The sequence below is a fragment of the Bos indicus x Bos taurus genome, chromosome 5, assembly GCF_003369695.1.
Source record: "Bos indicus x Bos taurus breed Angus x Brahman F1 hybrid chromosome 5, Bos_hybrid_MaternalHap_v2.0, whole genome shotgun sequence".
Classification (NCBI taxonomy): Eukaryota; Metazoa; Chordata; class Mammalia; order Artiodactyla; family Bovidae; genus Bos; species Bos indicus x Bos taurus.
The window spans coordinates 16,122,162-16,135,578 of NC_040080.1; the positions used below are offsets into that span (position 1 = coordinate 16,122,162).

The 13,417-nt window shown below is 50.5% G+C and overlaps 1 protein-coding gene across 2 annotated transcripts; it reads left to right on the forward strand.

Annotated features, from left to right (window-relative positions):
- The first annotated feature begins 6,271 nt into the window (after nt 1-6,271).
- CD27 (CD27 molecule) lies at nt 6,272-11,948 on the forward strand. Of its 2 annotated transcripts, XM_027541099.1 has the most exons (6): nt 6,272-6,859; nt 7,023-7,154; nt 9,734-9,886; nt 10,078-10,167; nt 10,805-10,918; nt 11,169-11,948. In XM_027541099.1, the coding sequence occupies exons 1-6, from the start codon at nt 6,724-6,726 to the stop codon at nt 11,291-11,293; spliced, it is 750 nt and encodes a 249-aa protein (XP_027396900.1). In that variant the 5' UTR covers nt 6,272-6,723; the 3' UTR covers nt 11,294-11,948. The 2 variants fall into 2 exon arrangements, with proteins under 2 accessions (XP_027396900.1, XP_027396902.1); XM_027541101.1 differs by lacking the exon at nt 10,805-10,918 and having other exon boundaries at nt 11,169-11,523.
- Nucleotides 11,949-13,417: the final 1,469 nt, after the last annotated feature.

The following is a 13,417-nucleotide window of genomic DNA, read 5'->3' on the forward strand; positions in this document are numbered from 1 at the left end:
TGAGAATTCAGTCCAGCATGTGCACAGAGCAGTACGTGCCGGCTCTGTAAGTGCTACGGTCAGCAGTGGGCCGGGGTTCAGGACACCTGTATGACCTCCTGTCTCTGCCACAAAGAACTAGTCATCCTGCCTCTTGGGCCCATGGTTCTGATGTCTGTAACATAAGGGGATGGACACACAGGATTAGAAACCTCCTTCAACTTCCCTGGTGATCCAGCAATTGAGAGTCCGAACTTCCTTCCACTGCAGGGGGTGTGGGTTGGATCCTTGGTGGGGGAATTAAGATCCCACATCCCATGCAGCCAAAAAAGGAAAAGAAAAAGAAACCTCCCTTCCAGCTATGCTAGTCTGGGAGCCTGAGCAGGTTGGAACATTAAGGTAGCTCTCTTGTGCTCACGCTTAGTTGTATCCAATTCTTTGCGACCCCATGGACTGTGGCCCCCCATGCTCTGTCCATAGGATTTCCCAGGCAAGAATACTGGAGTGGGTTGCCATTTCCTACCCTAAGGGATCGAACCCACATCTCCTGTGTCTCCTGCATTGGCAGGCAGACTTTTTACCACTGAGCCATCAGAGAAGGTTGGACTAGTAAGACAGGGGCTCTAGTGGTTCTAAGTAGAAGTTAGAAGGAATGGGCCTGGGGTCCTGATGAAAGGACTCTGCCTCCCCAGGATCTAAAACAGGATAAAGACAAGGCTTGAGCCCAGCCTTAGTGGGGTTAGGAAGATCCCCGGGAGAAGGGAACGGCTACCCACTCCAGTATTCTGGCCCAGAGAATTCCATAGACTGTATAGTCCTGCTGCTAAGTCACTTCAGTCGTGTCCGACTCTGTGCGACCCCATAGACGGCAGCCCACTAGGCTCCTCTGTCCCTGGGATTCTCCAGGCAAGAATACTGAAGTGGGTTGCCATTTCCTTCTCCAGTGCATGAAAGTGAAAAGTGAAAATGAAGTCTCTCAGTCGTCCCCGACTCTTAGTGACACCAAGGACTGGAGCCTACCAGGCTCCTCCGTCCATGGGATTTTCCAGGCAAGAGTACTGGAGTGGGGTGCCATTGCCTTCTCCGCTGTATAGTCCATGGGGGTGGCAAAGAGTTGGACATAACTGAGCCAGTTTCACTTTTAGAAGCCATGTGGTGGTAACCGTTTAACAGTAGCTCTCGATTTGTAGCATTTTCTGACTTATGTGGTTGTGAGTACTCCCACTGCAGCCAATTTCAAGCTACTAACTCGTAACCAGCTCACAAGATTCTTGACAATTTAACAATCAGGCTTTGACTGGACAGTGCTGGCTGGCTGCAGCACATCACTGAGAGGTGAACTGGCCGTGAGAGATAAAGGCTCAGATGACACACCGCAGGCCAGGAGTGGGAAATGAAGGCAAGCTACTGACAAGACTCACCGTGCTACTAGACTCAGTGAAAGTTTGGGGAAGTCACAGAGCTGCCTAGATTGGTGTGTCGTCACTCATTTGGGTGGGCAAGAGAAATCAGGAAACGCCAGGGTGCAGGAGCCCACAGGGAGGGGAAGTGGCCCCTACCTCCTTGTAACATCACTTTTTTGCATAACAAGAGCCATCTGAGTGTACCACGTGGAGCACATATACCACTCCGAGTAGCTGGCTCATCCACTGAGTCCTCGTCTATTTCATGCTTCTTCGGTTCATTCCCAGGTCAAAGGGCTGTTCTCTCAATCCCGTGTCTGGAGACTCGCAGCCTCAAACACCAAGAAAGGAAGGGAAGGAATGAACACTTCTTGAGTGCACAAAGTGCGCAAGGCATTTCATTCATATGCTGCTGTCCTCAGTCACTCAGTTGTGTCCAGCTCTTTGGGACCCCATGGACTATAGCCCACCAGGCTCTGTCATGTAATTTTCCTGGCAAGAATACTGGAGCAGGTTGCCATTTCCTACTCCAGGAGATCTTCCCAACTCAGGGATTGAACCCACATCTCCTGAACCTCCTGCATTGCAGGTGGATTCTTTATCACTGCACCACCTGGGAAGGCCCTTTCATTCACGTTGTTAAGATTAATTCTCCCAACATGACATTATCACCAAGCAGATGCAGACTCAGTTCAGAGAGGTTCTGGGACTCGCCTGAGATGATCCAAGTAGTAATGACAGAGATGCTTTTAGACCACAAGTCTGAGATTCTAAAAGACATATTCGCTCCACTTATCCTGGGATTCTCCTGTCAAGGTGGGTATGGAGGGTCCCAGACAGTGACACATTTTCTTTTCTTGGGCTCCAGAATCACTGCATATGTTGACTGTAGCCAAGAAATTAAAAGACGCTTGCTCCTTGGAAGGAAAGCTATGACAAGCCTAGACAGCGTGTTAAAAAGCAGAGACACCACCTTGTCAACAAAGGTTCGTATAGTCAAAGCTATGGTTTTTCCAGTAGCCATGTATGGCTTTGAGAGTTGGACTATAAGGAAAGTTGAGCACTGAAGAATTGAAGCTTTTGAACTGTGGTGGTGGAGAAGACTCTTGAGAGTCCCTTGGACTGCAAGGAGATCAAACCAGTCAATCCTAAAGGAAATCAACCCTGAATATACATTGGAAGGACTGATGCTAAAGCTGAACCTCCAATACTTTGGCCACCTAATGAGAAAAGCCGACTCATTGGAAAAGATCCTGATGCTGGGAAAGATTGAAGGCACAAGGAGAAGCAGGTGGCAGAGGATGAGATGGTTAGATAGCATCACCGACTCAATGGACCTGAATCTGAGCAAACTCTGGAGATGGTAGAGGACAGAGGAGCCTGGCGTGCTACAGTCCATTGGGTCGAAAAGAGTCAGACATGACTCAGCCACTGAACAACGACAACTAGTCCACCTGCTGCTGCTAAGTCGCTTCAGTCGTGTCTGACTCTGTACGACCCCATAGATGGCAGCCCACCAGGCTCCCCCGTCCCTGGGATCCTCCAGGCAAGAACACTGGAGTGGGTTGCCATTTCCTTCTCCAATGCATGAAAGTGAAAAGTGAAAGTGAAGTCGCTCAGTCGTGTCCGACTCTTAGCGACCCCATGGACTGCAGCCCACCAGGCTCCTCCGTCCATGGGATTTTCCAGGCAAGAGTACTGGAGTGGGGTGCCATTGCCTTCTCCATCTAGTAAATCTCAAACAAATGCCAGAGGATCTGTATGCTGTTGTTTTCTGTGGCTGCTGGAACATATTACCTCAAACTCAGCAGCTGAAAAGAATGCAAGTTTTACTATCAGAGTTCTGAAGGTCGAAAGCCAGAAATGGATATCACTTGGCTAAAACCGAAGTGTCACAGGCTGTTTCTTTCTGGAGGCTCCGGGGGAGACTCTGTTCCCTTGTTTTTTTGTTTTGTTTCTCCTTTCCTTTTTTATTATTTATTTATTTGGCTGAGTCAGGTCTTTGTTGTGGCACTAGGGCTCAGTAGTTGCCCTACGCAGTCTTAGTTGTCCCCAGCCATGTGGGATACGGGATCTTAGTTCCCAGACCAGGGATCAAACCTGCATCCCCTGAATGATAAGGCAGATTTTTAACCACTGGGCCACCTGGGAAGTCCCATCTTTCTCTTTCTAGTTTCTAGAGGCTTCTCACATTCAAAAGCCAGAATATCCAAATGCAATTTTAATTGTACCCTCACGAGATCTAAAGATTCAGAAAAGCTTTAGACTTAACAGCCTTCTGCTTTTAAGTGGTTTGGAGGAAAATCCAAGATGGGCCTGTGTCCCCCATCCAGGGCCTGTGGCAGGGCAAGGTACGGGAACACCCAGGAGCAGAGAGGCAGGAACAAGGCTTCAGCTGAAAGAGGAAGCAGAAGCAGAGGTGACCTTCACATCCAACCCACAGGAATCCTTGCAAGTCCATGGCACTGTTCTTCCCTCTCTAAGTGGGACCTGTCCACACCAGAAGACACCAGAAGACACGAGGTGTCCTGTCTAGGGATATGGAGCGAGGGGAACCTCAGTTGATGCCAGGCCTCTGCCCCTGCTCCAGATTACCTTCCCCAGAGTGATGAGAGTCATCAGAGGTGAAGGACTTCTGTCTCCGGAGACCCAAGAACAGGAGGGACCTTTCTGGGAAAAGATCATGCATCTCGGCGCCAGCCGAGGAGTGGGGAGAAGCTGAATCCCCAAAGAGAAAGTGGTGGTGGAGGACTCGATGGGGAGAAGTCAGCAGGCTGCACCCACAGGTGAGTGGAGAACAGGAAAGACTGTCCGGTCCAGAGCAAGATCCAGGACAGGCGAGGCCCACTGGAAGTTGGTGCAAATAGCACAAAAGGCAGACGAAGTCATTCCATTCGTCCAGAGGAGCCAGGGCCAGAAATCTGACTCCTGGCCAGGGGTTCTCCAGCAGAGCTGGGCAGACTCTGCTCCTGCCTCCCCGTTGCTCCATGCCACACCCAGAGAGTGAAGAGTAGAGGAAGAGACAGGCCTTGGCTCAGAGAAAAGAGGCCTCCTGTGGGGGAGCCCAGGGTCTAGTGGAGGCGGATAGTTCTCAGCATCCTCAATTCCCTCTTTGGAAAGTTTCTCCTTAAAGGTCCCCGACTCCTCCTCATTCTTCTCGTTCTCCATCCCTACATCTCTCTCTGAGGCTGCCTTAAAGTTTAAGACCAACAGGGGGGCTTCCATGGTGGCTCAGTGGTAAGGAATCCGCCTGCCAAGGCAGAAGACCAGGGTTCAATTCCAGGCCCGGGAAGATCCCACATGCTGGGAAGCAGCTAAGCCCGGGCATTACAACTACTGAAGCCTCAATGGCCCAGAGTCCGTGCTCCGCAACGGGAGAAACCCTCTCAATGAGAAACCCTCGCCCCCCAACTAGAGAGCGGCCCCCTCTCGCCACAACCAGAGAAAAGCCAGAGCAGCAATGAAAACCCAGCACAGCCAAAAATAAATAACAAATAAATAAATATTAAAAAAAAAAAAAGACCAACGGGGAAGGGAATTCCCTAGTAGTCCAGTAGTTAGGGGGCTTCCCAGGTGGCACTAGTGGTAAAGAACAGTAAGATATGCGGGTTCGACCCCTGGGTCAGGAGGATCCCCTGGAGGAGAGCATGGCAACCCACTCCAGTATCGTTGCCTGGAGAATCCCCATGGACAGAGGAGCCTGGCTGGCTACAGTCCACTTGACATAACTGAAGAGTTGGATATGACTGAGGCAATTAGCAGGCATGCCAGTGGTTAGGACTCCTTATTTTCAGTGCTGAGGCCCCAGGTTTCAATCCCTGATCTCAGAACTAAGATCTGGCAAGCCATGCAGGAAAAAAAACCACCAACAGTGAAGATACAGACCATCATCTGGGAAAGCAGGTACTGGTGGCAGCAGAATCCTCAGATCCCCAGGGCTCTCTGAGGGGGGGGAATTCAGGCACTTGGTTGGATATAGCCAACGGGATGGTTTTGCACAAGCAACTCTTCAGATCACACCCCTGTGTGGCTTCCCACTCGAGAGGACCCTCCTGAAGAGTAAAGGAGGTTGGGGAAAGGCAGGAGGATGGAAAAAATGAAGAGAAAGGAAACCGAAGAGTGAGACAGAGAACAGATCTGACAGAGGAGCCCACAGGGGTGTGAGGTTTCATGAGCAGAATGGAAACAATGCAAAGACCCTGAGTGAAAAAAATAGCCTGGAGAAACAAGGCTATGACCAATGTGCTCCTGGGACTCAAAGAGAGGAAAGTTCCACTGTTTCTGACATCCCCAAATCAGTCTTCCCAGGAGAGCCACAGATACAGGGGAAACAGGGAACAGCCTTTAACCCCAAGTGCCCTAAGCTGGGCGAGCAGACACTCAGGTGCTCCAGGACCAAGGGCAGACACAGCCGGTGGTGGGAGGAGAGGATGCAGATGGTAGAAGGGGTGGGAGGCCTGGCAGGAAGGTTAAGTGACCATGCGTGAGCTCCTGGCACACAGTCCAACAGGGCCCAGACACAGGTTCAAGTCTCTTGTGTGCAATTCTGAACAATCCCAAAGCAAACTCTTTTGGCTGTAAAACCAGACGTCAGTTGACTCAAGGCTGGTTAGAGTCGTTATTCATCCACCGAAACAGTGGATAATCTGGGGACAGGAACGTTGTGCTGGGTGGTGAGCGATGCCCCAGCCCCGTGAATTTATCTGTCGTATGGGGCTGGTTTCTTCCCCAAATCTGAAAAATTCTGAGCGTTATCTGACCTCCCTGCCCCCCAAGAGTTTCAGAGGACAGCGTGCACACCTGTACTCAGTTCTGGTTTCCCTTCTCTATAAACTGATGACATCTGTGTAGGAAGCAACATTGGGGAGGCGTGGGGACACGCAGCTGTGAACAGGGGGCAAAGGTGGGCATTTCTGTGTATAGATGTGTGAATACGGGAAGCAGATCCCTGTGAACATCCAACACCTGGTAACAGTGGCAAGCAGAGACAATTCAGTTCGGAAGAGAGACAGAGACCACGAGAGGCTGGGCATCGGGGCATCTTCGAAGAGAGCAGGTCTTCTGACAGAGCCGGCCCCACACCCAGCACCCAGCACAGGAAAGGGGGAGGGGTGGCAGTGACTGCCTGAGCGAAAAACAGCTACGAGAGAGCTTCGACTGCATCAAAGGTCAGCCTGCCACCAACTCGGGACGACTCTGAGAAGACCTGCCCTGGAGGTGCTAAGAAGAGACACCAGCACCCAGCTGGGAAGGTGCCAGCTGCCCCCAACCCTGCCGCCCCACCCCGAGGCTCGCAGTCAGCAGCTGGGGTGCAGGAAGAGCTACACCCAGGGCAGGAGTCATGGCCCGGCTACCTCCCTGCTGGCTGTGGGTTCTGGGGACCCTGGCGGGGCTCTCGGCAACCCCAGGCCCCAAGAGTTGTCCGGAGAAGCACTACTGGGCTCAGGGAGGATGGTGTTGTCAGATGTGTGAACCAGGTAAGAGGGGGCCTTGCCAGGGGCCAGCTGCTTGGGGAGAGACAAGACCAGGCCTGGGACTGGAGGGAAGCGGGGAGGAATGCTGCAGAGGCCAAGAGGCAGCCCTTGGAGAGGGCGGGGGAGTGGTTTTCCTGGGGCCTTGACCCTGGCACTCTGCTCACAGGAACGTTCTTGGTGAAGGACTGCGAGCAGCACAGAGAGGCAGCTCAATGCAATCCGTGTACACCGGGGGTCTCCTTCATGCCGGACCACCACAGCCGGCCCCACTGTGAGAGCTGCCGGCACTGTAACTCTGGTGAGGTGGGCCAGCGTTTGGGGGAGCAGGGCAGAGAGCTGGTGTGGAGAAGCAAGAAGGTTGGGGCGGGGGGAGTCTGAGCTTCTGTGGCTTCAGTGGAGCCCATGGTGGGAACTGGGGTGCCCTGGGCAAGGCATGTTGATGTACAGGGAGCGCTGAGAAGAAGTGGTTCAGGGCAGGAGTGAGCAAAGTTTGACGGACTGATGAGGAGGGGTCTGTGACTACAATCAATGCAAAACAGGAAGCGGCTCTGGGACCCTAGATTTCAGATGAGCAACTCACCCCCGTTCCTACCCCCTCCCCAACTGATGAATTGGTGGTGTTCTCAGAGGGCACATTTGTTCTGGAACTTGGAATACATCTTCCTAAGGACGTGACAATACAAGCTAGTGAACCACAACCTTTTTTTTTTTCCCCTCCAAAAGCCAATGTAGGAAAGAGAATGTGTATGTGGCTTGACTTTTATTTTGTAATTTCATCATTTTTACAATTAAGAAATGAAATAGCAGCTGCGTTGTGAACACTGTCATGCTTTCCATTTTAGCTAGAATTTTTGAAATGACGTATGTGCCAGTGTACATAGATCGGGAGCTTGAAAGTGGTTCCTTTGAACAGACATTCTCCAGCAAGATACGATTGCGGGCTATTTAACTCAAGTATGATATTACTTACCTGTAAATGCATTGAGTCCAGTTAGCTTTTTCAATACTGTATTCTTTAAAATAAATACAAGGTTTTGCCACTGCAAAACAGTCAAATGGCAACATCTGTAACACACAAGAGGTATTCCTCAGTCTACTTACACATAGGACTGTACATGGGTGTGTCTCTCTTCTGGGCCAAAACCCCCAGCAATATTGGGTTTTTGGTTTTTTTAGCCAAAGCCCCCCAACTCACTCGGCAGGCCCCACTGGAAGGCCTCTTCCCAGTACTGAGCCAGTCCAGCCCCCTTCACTACTCTCCAGCCCAGTGCAACCCACGATCTTCCTCTGTGAGGTTCAGCCCATAGAGCCCCAAAGCACCCAGGCAGGACTGGCTGCAGGACTCGGAACACTGGAAAGAAGTTGACTGGGTTTGGTCCTCTTGAACCGCAGTATTTCCATCTGTAAGATGGACGAGTGCCTGCAATCAGCATGGGATTCTGTGCACAGGTTATACACAGCGAAAAGAACTCCCAGGCTCCTGAAGGCTCCACTGAAAACAGTGGCACTTCACTGGCTTTTGACCAATCCCAGAGCCCTTTCTTTAACCCTTCCCATCCCTTTTGGCAGGTACCCTCCTGGATCTCCTTCACCTTTCGTACCCTTTCCCATATTTACCACCACCGTCCCCCCTTCCCCATCAATGCTCTCCCCTTGCAGATCCTTGTCCCGGCTGGCTCACAATTCCTAGTAAGCCACAAGGAAAGCAAGTTCTAGTAGCGACTACAAGTCAGAATTCAGAAAGGAGATGCCACAGGGCATAAAGATGAGAAGGAATAAGGATAAGAAGAAATTCACACCCTTTCCTGACCAAAGGCGTGTGCTAAGGAAACTGTCAGGGTTGATGGAAGCCTTCAGCATCCTCAGACATCCCTTTCTGTAGGCCTCTCTCGCCTGTGAGGGCTGCTTTCCCTGGGTTCCCATGAGTGCACTGCCCTAAGCAATAGCCCCCAGAGACTCCCACTCAGGCCTGGCCCACATCCGGGCTCCACCTTCCCCAGAATCACCCTTCTCTTCTTGCCCCCAACCACCTGGGAGCCCAGCCCACACAGCGCCCTTCCTACCCTCCTGCCCCAGGATCACTGATTGGCAGCCACTCAGCACCTGACCTCTATACTCAACTACAATCTCTATTTTAAAGGCAAAGGATGTCAGTACAGGTGAAAAACCTATCCGAGATCACAGCAGTTCCCACTTGCTAACAATTAACTACCCAAATGCCCGTTAACAGTAGAGGGATGGCTAGGTGTAGCCACACCATGGAAAACTATGCAACAGTGAGAATGAATGATTTGCAGTCACACTCAACACTGTGGATCAGTCTCACTAAGAGCTGAGTAAAAGCAGGCACAGACAAGCACAGGCACAGGGTTCCTTCCATGTACAGAGTTCAGAAACTGGCAAGACCAGCTCGTGGTGTTAACAGGTCCGGAAGTCAGTGGCTATTCTTGGTGGGAAGGATGTTAGCGACTAGAACCGCACGAGACTGGTCATCTTGTTTCTTAATCTGGTGCTAGTTACACCTGAGTCTGATTTGTCCCAGTTCTCATATGAGATGTTTGTGACCTGTATACCTCTCGGTAAGTATACTTCAGTAAGGAGTTACAAAAGCATCGATGAGCGAGAGGGAAAATCATGCAAGCTGTTTCAACTTCTGAACCATGAAGCTTCTAGAAGGTTCGAGGTATTCTTGAATAACGATAACACTACTGGCAAAGACACTGGGTGACGGTGGAGGAGGGGCAGGCCTGGGTGGAATGGGGCAGGGAGGCAGGGATGGGAAGGGTAGCACATCCCTAGAGGTGGGCCTGGGATGGGGCTGGAGCGGGGATTAAGCCAGTGGATCCTGTGTGTTCCCTCCCCCTCTTCCGTCACCAGGTCTTCTCATTCGAAACTGCACCCTCACGGCTAACTCAGAGTGTGCCTGCCCCGAGGGCCAGCAGTGCAGGGACAAGGACTGTATGGAGTGTGATGGTCCAGCCCAGGCCCCAGGCCCACACCCACAACCCTCCCACTTACCTTATGCTGAAGGTAAATTCCAGGAAACCCATGGTCTGATCACACCCCAACCAGCATCCCCTCTCCTATACCCAGCCCCACATAAGCTGCCTCCTGTCACCCTGTGTCCACCTTCCCATCTCCCCCAGGGCCTCTCAGGCCTTCAGTCTTGCCTTGTGCCCTCCGGGGCCCGTGGCTGCTACCCAACTCGTCTGCTTTTCCAGAGATCGCAGAGTCCAGGACAGACCGGCACACTCAAACTCTGGCCAACTCCAGGTGGCTGCCGGCCCCAACCCTCTCAACCCACTGGTCACGTGAGTTTTCTCCCTACTCCCCACCCCAAGAGAGGAGGAGAATGCATGCAGGAGGGTTCACAAGGGAAATGGAAAGTTGCTCAGTCCCGTCCAACTCTTTGTGGCCCCATGGACTGTAGCCCACCAGGCTCCTCTGTCCACGGAATTCTCCAGGCAAGAATACTGGAGTGGGGAGCCGTTCCTTTCTCCAGGGGATCTTCCCAACCCAGGGATCAAACCCAGGTCTCCCACACTGCAGACAGATTCTTTATCATCTGAGCCCGCAGGGAAGCCCCCCAAAGGGAAGCCAGCCACAAAGCTCCTAGGAGCAGGGGTAAGAAGAGGAAGAAAAGACTTCCCTGGAAGTTGAGTGGTAAAGAATCCTCACTTCCAATACAGGGGACTCGAGCCCGATCCCTAGTGGGGGAACTAAAATTCCACATGCCACGGAGCAACAAAGACCCAACATAGCCAAAAGTAAATAAAAAGAAGAAACAGAAGCAGAGTCCAGAGATTAGGAAAGGACACGGTCCAATGGTGGGGGTAGGGGAAGAAGGCGGGGAAGGGGAGAGAAGCGGGCAGGAGGGCTTGGCTGAGGGCGATCAAGGGCTAGACCCTCCCCCAAGCCCCCTTGTGACCCCTGCCCACCCCATCACAGCCCAAAGGTCCCTGTGCAGCGCGAACTGCATCCGCATCTTTGTGCTCCTCTCTGGAATGTTTCTTGCTTTCACCATAGTCGGAGCCCTGTTCCTCCATCAACAAAGAAAATTAAGTAAGAGACAAAATACAGGTCCTAAAAAAAAAAAAAAAATACAGGTCCTGCACCCCACCTCACCTCACCATCTTGGCTTTGCCACCCAATCTGGAACCTCTGGGCCTCTCCAGCTCCATCTTTACCAGCCTGTCGCCTCTCTTCCCCTCTACTATGCTGGGGCCCTCCTGACAGCCCGCCTTCACTCACCCCTTCTCCCTTCACCCCTCCTCTACCACGGGCCAACAACTCCTCTGATTCTCCTCTGCAGACGCAGGAGAAAGTCCAGTGGCACCCGCTGAGCCTTGTCCTTACACCTGTCCCAGCGAGGAAGAGGGCAGTGCCATCCCCATTCAGGAGGATTACCGAAAACCAGAGCCTACTTCCTACTTCTGAGCCAGTGCTCCTCGGAGAAGGCCATCACTGCAATCAAGTCCTAGCCTCCACCTCACCCCACTGGCCATCCAAGGAGATCAAGAGAGGGCACCTTGAATTTCAGCACCACCCTCTCATTGGAACCCTTTCCCGTGTGCAGACTTGAGAAACTATTTTTGCTCAGTCGCTAAGTCATGTCCGATTCCTTGTGACCCCACCGACTGCAGCACACCAGGCTCTCCTGTCCTTCACTATCTCCTGGAGTTTGCTCAATTCATGTCCGTTGAGTTGGTGATGCTATCTAACCATCTCATCCTCTGTCACACCCTTCTCCTCCTACCCTCAATTTTTCCCAGCATCAGGATCTTTTCCAGTGAGTCGGCTCTTCACATCAAGAGGCCAAAGTATTGGAGCTTCTGCATCAGTCCTTCCAATGAATATTCAGGGTTGATTTCCTTTAGGACTGACTGGTTTGATCTCCTTGCTGTCCAAGGGACTCTCAAGAGTCTTCTCTAGCATCACAATTCAAAAGCATCAATTCTTCAGTGTTCAACCTTCTTTATAGTCCAACTCTCAAAACTGTACATGACTATTGGAAAAACCATAGCTCTGACTATACAGAATTTTGTTGACAAAGTGATATCTCTGCTTTTTAATACAATGTCTAGATTTGTCACTGTTTGCTGTTGTCCCTAATGGCTCAGATGGTAAAGAGTCTGCCTGCAATGTGAGAGACTCGGGTTTGATCGCTGGGTCAGGAAGATCCCTTGGAGAAGGGAATGGCAACCCACTCCTGTATTCTTGCCTGGAGAATTCCATGGACAGAGGAGCCTGGTGAGGTACAGTCCATGGGGTCACAAACAGTGGGACACAACAGAGTGACTAACACTTTCACAATTTCACTTTCACTTTTCTTCCGAGAAGCAAGCATCTTTTAATTTCATGGCTGCAGTCACCGTTCACAAAGATTTTGGAGCCCAAGAAAATAAAATCTGCTACTGTTTCCATTTTTTCTCCCATCTATTTGCCATGAAGTGATAGGACCAGATGCCATGATCTTTGTTTTTTGAATGCTGAGTTTTAAGCCAGCTTTTTCACTCTCCTTTGTTACCTTCATCAAGAGGCTCTTTAGTTCCTCTTCATTTTCTGCCATTAGGGTGTTATCATGTGCATATCTGAGGTTGTTGATATTTCTCTTGGTGATCTTGATTCCAGCTTGTGATTCATCCAGCCTGGCACTTCACATGATGTACTCTGCTTAGAAGTTAAATAAGCAGGGTGACAATATACAGCCTTGATGTACTCCTTTCCCAACTTTGAACCAGCCCATTGTTCTATGTTCAATTCCAACTGCTACTGTTGTCTAACTTCCTGACCTGCATACATATTTCTCAGGAGACAGGTAAGGCATTCCATCTCTTTAAGAATTTTCCACAGTTTGTTGTAATCCACAAAGTCAAAGGCTTTAGCATAGTCAATGAAGCAGAAGTAGATGCTTTTCTGGAATTCCCTTGCTTTTTTCCTATGATCCAACAGATGTTGGCAATTTGTTATTTGGTTCCTCTGCCTTTTCTAAATCCAGCTTATATATCTAGAAGTTCTTGGTTCACATACTGCTGAAACCTTGCTTGAAGGATTTTGAGCATTGCCTTGCTAGCATGTGGAATGAGTACAATTGTATAGTAGTATGAACATTCTTTGGCATTTTCTTTCTTTGAGACTGGAGTTAAACTGACATTTTCTAGTCCTGTGGCCATTGCTAAGTTTTTCAAATCTTCTGGCATATTGAGTGCAGCACTTTAACAGCATCATCTTTTTAGGCATTTAAACTGCTCAGCTGGAGTTCCATCACCTCCCCCCTAGTTTTTGCTCATACTAATGCTTACTAAGGCCCACTTGACTTCACATTCCAGGATGTCTGGCTCTAGGTGAGTGACCACATCATTGTGGTTATCCAGGTCCTTAAGACCTTTTCAGTACAGTTCTTTTGTGTATTCTTGCCACCTCTTCTTAATCACTTCTGCTTCTATTAGGCCCATACCATTTCTGTCCTTTATTGTGCCCATCTTTGCATGAAATGTTCCCTTGTTATCTCCAATTTTCTTGAACAGATCTCTAGTCTTTCCCATTCTATAGTTTTCCTCT

What these genes read in the sequence shown, in the direction of transcription:
- CD27 (XM_027541099.1), top strand. Translation starts at nt 6,724, where the DNA reads ATGGCCCGGCTACCTCCCTGCTGGCTGTGGGTTCTGGGGACCCTGGCG. An exon ending in CCACTTACCTTATGCTGAAG is followed by an intron (nt 9,887 to 10,077) that starts GTAAATTCCAGG and finishes CTGCTTTTCCAG; the next exon opens with AGATCGCAGAGTCCAGGACA. An exon ending in CCTCTCAACCCACTGGTCAC is followed by an intron (nt 10,168 to 10,804) that starts GTGAGTTTTCTC and finishes ACCCCATCACAG; the next exon opens with CCCAAAGGTCCCTGTGCAGC.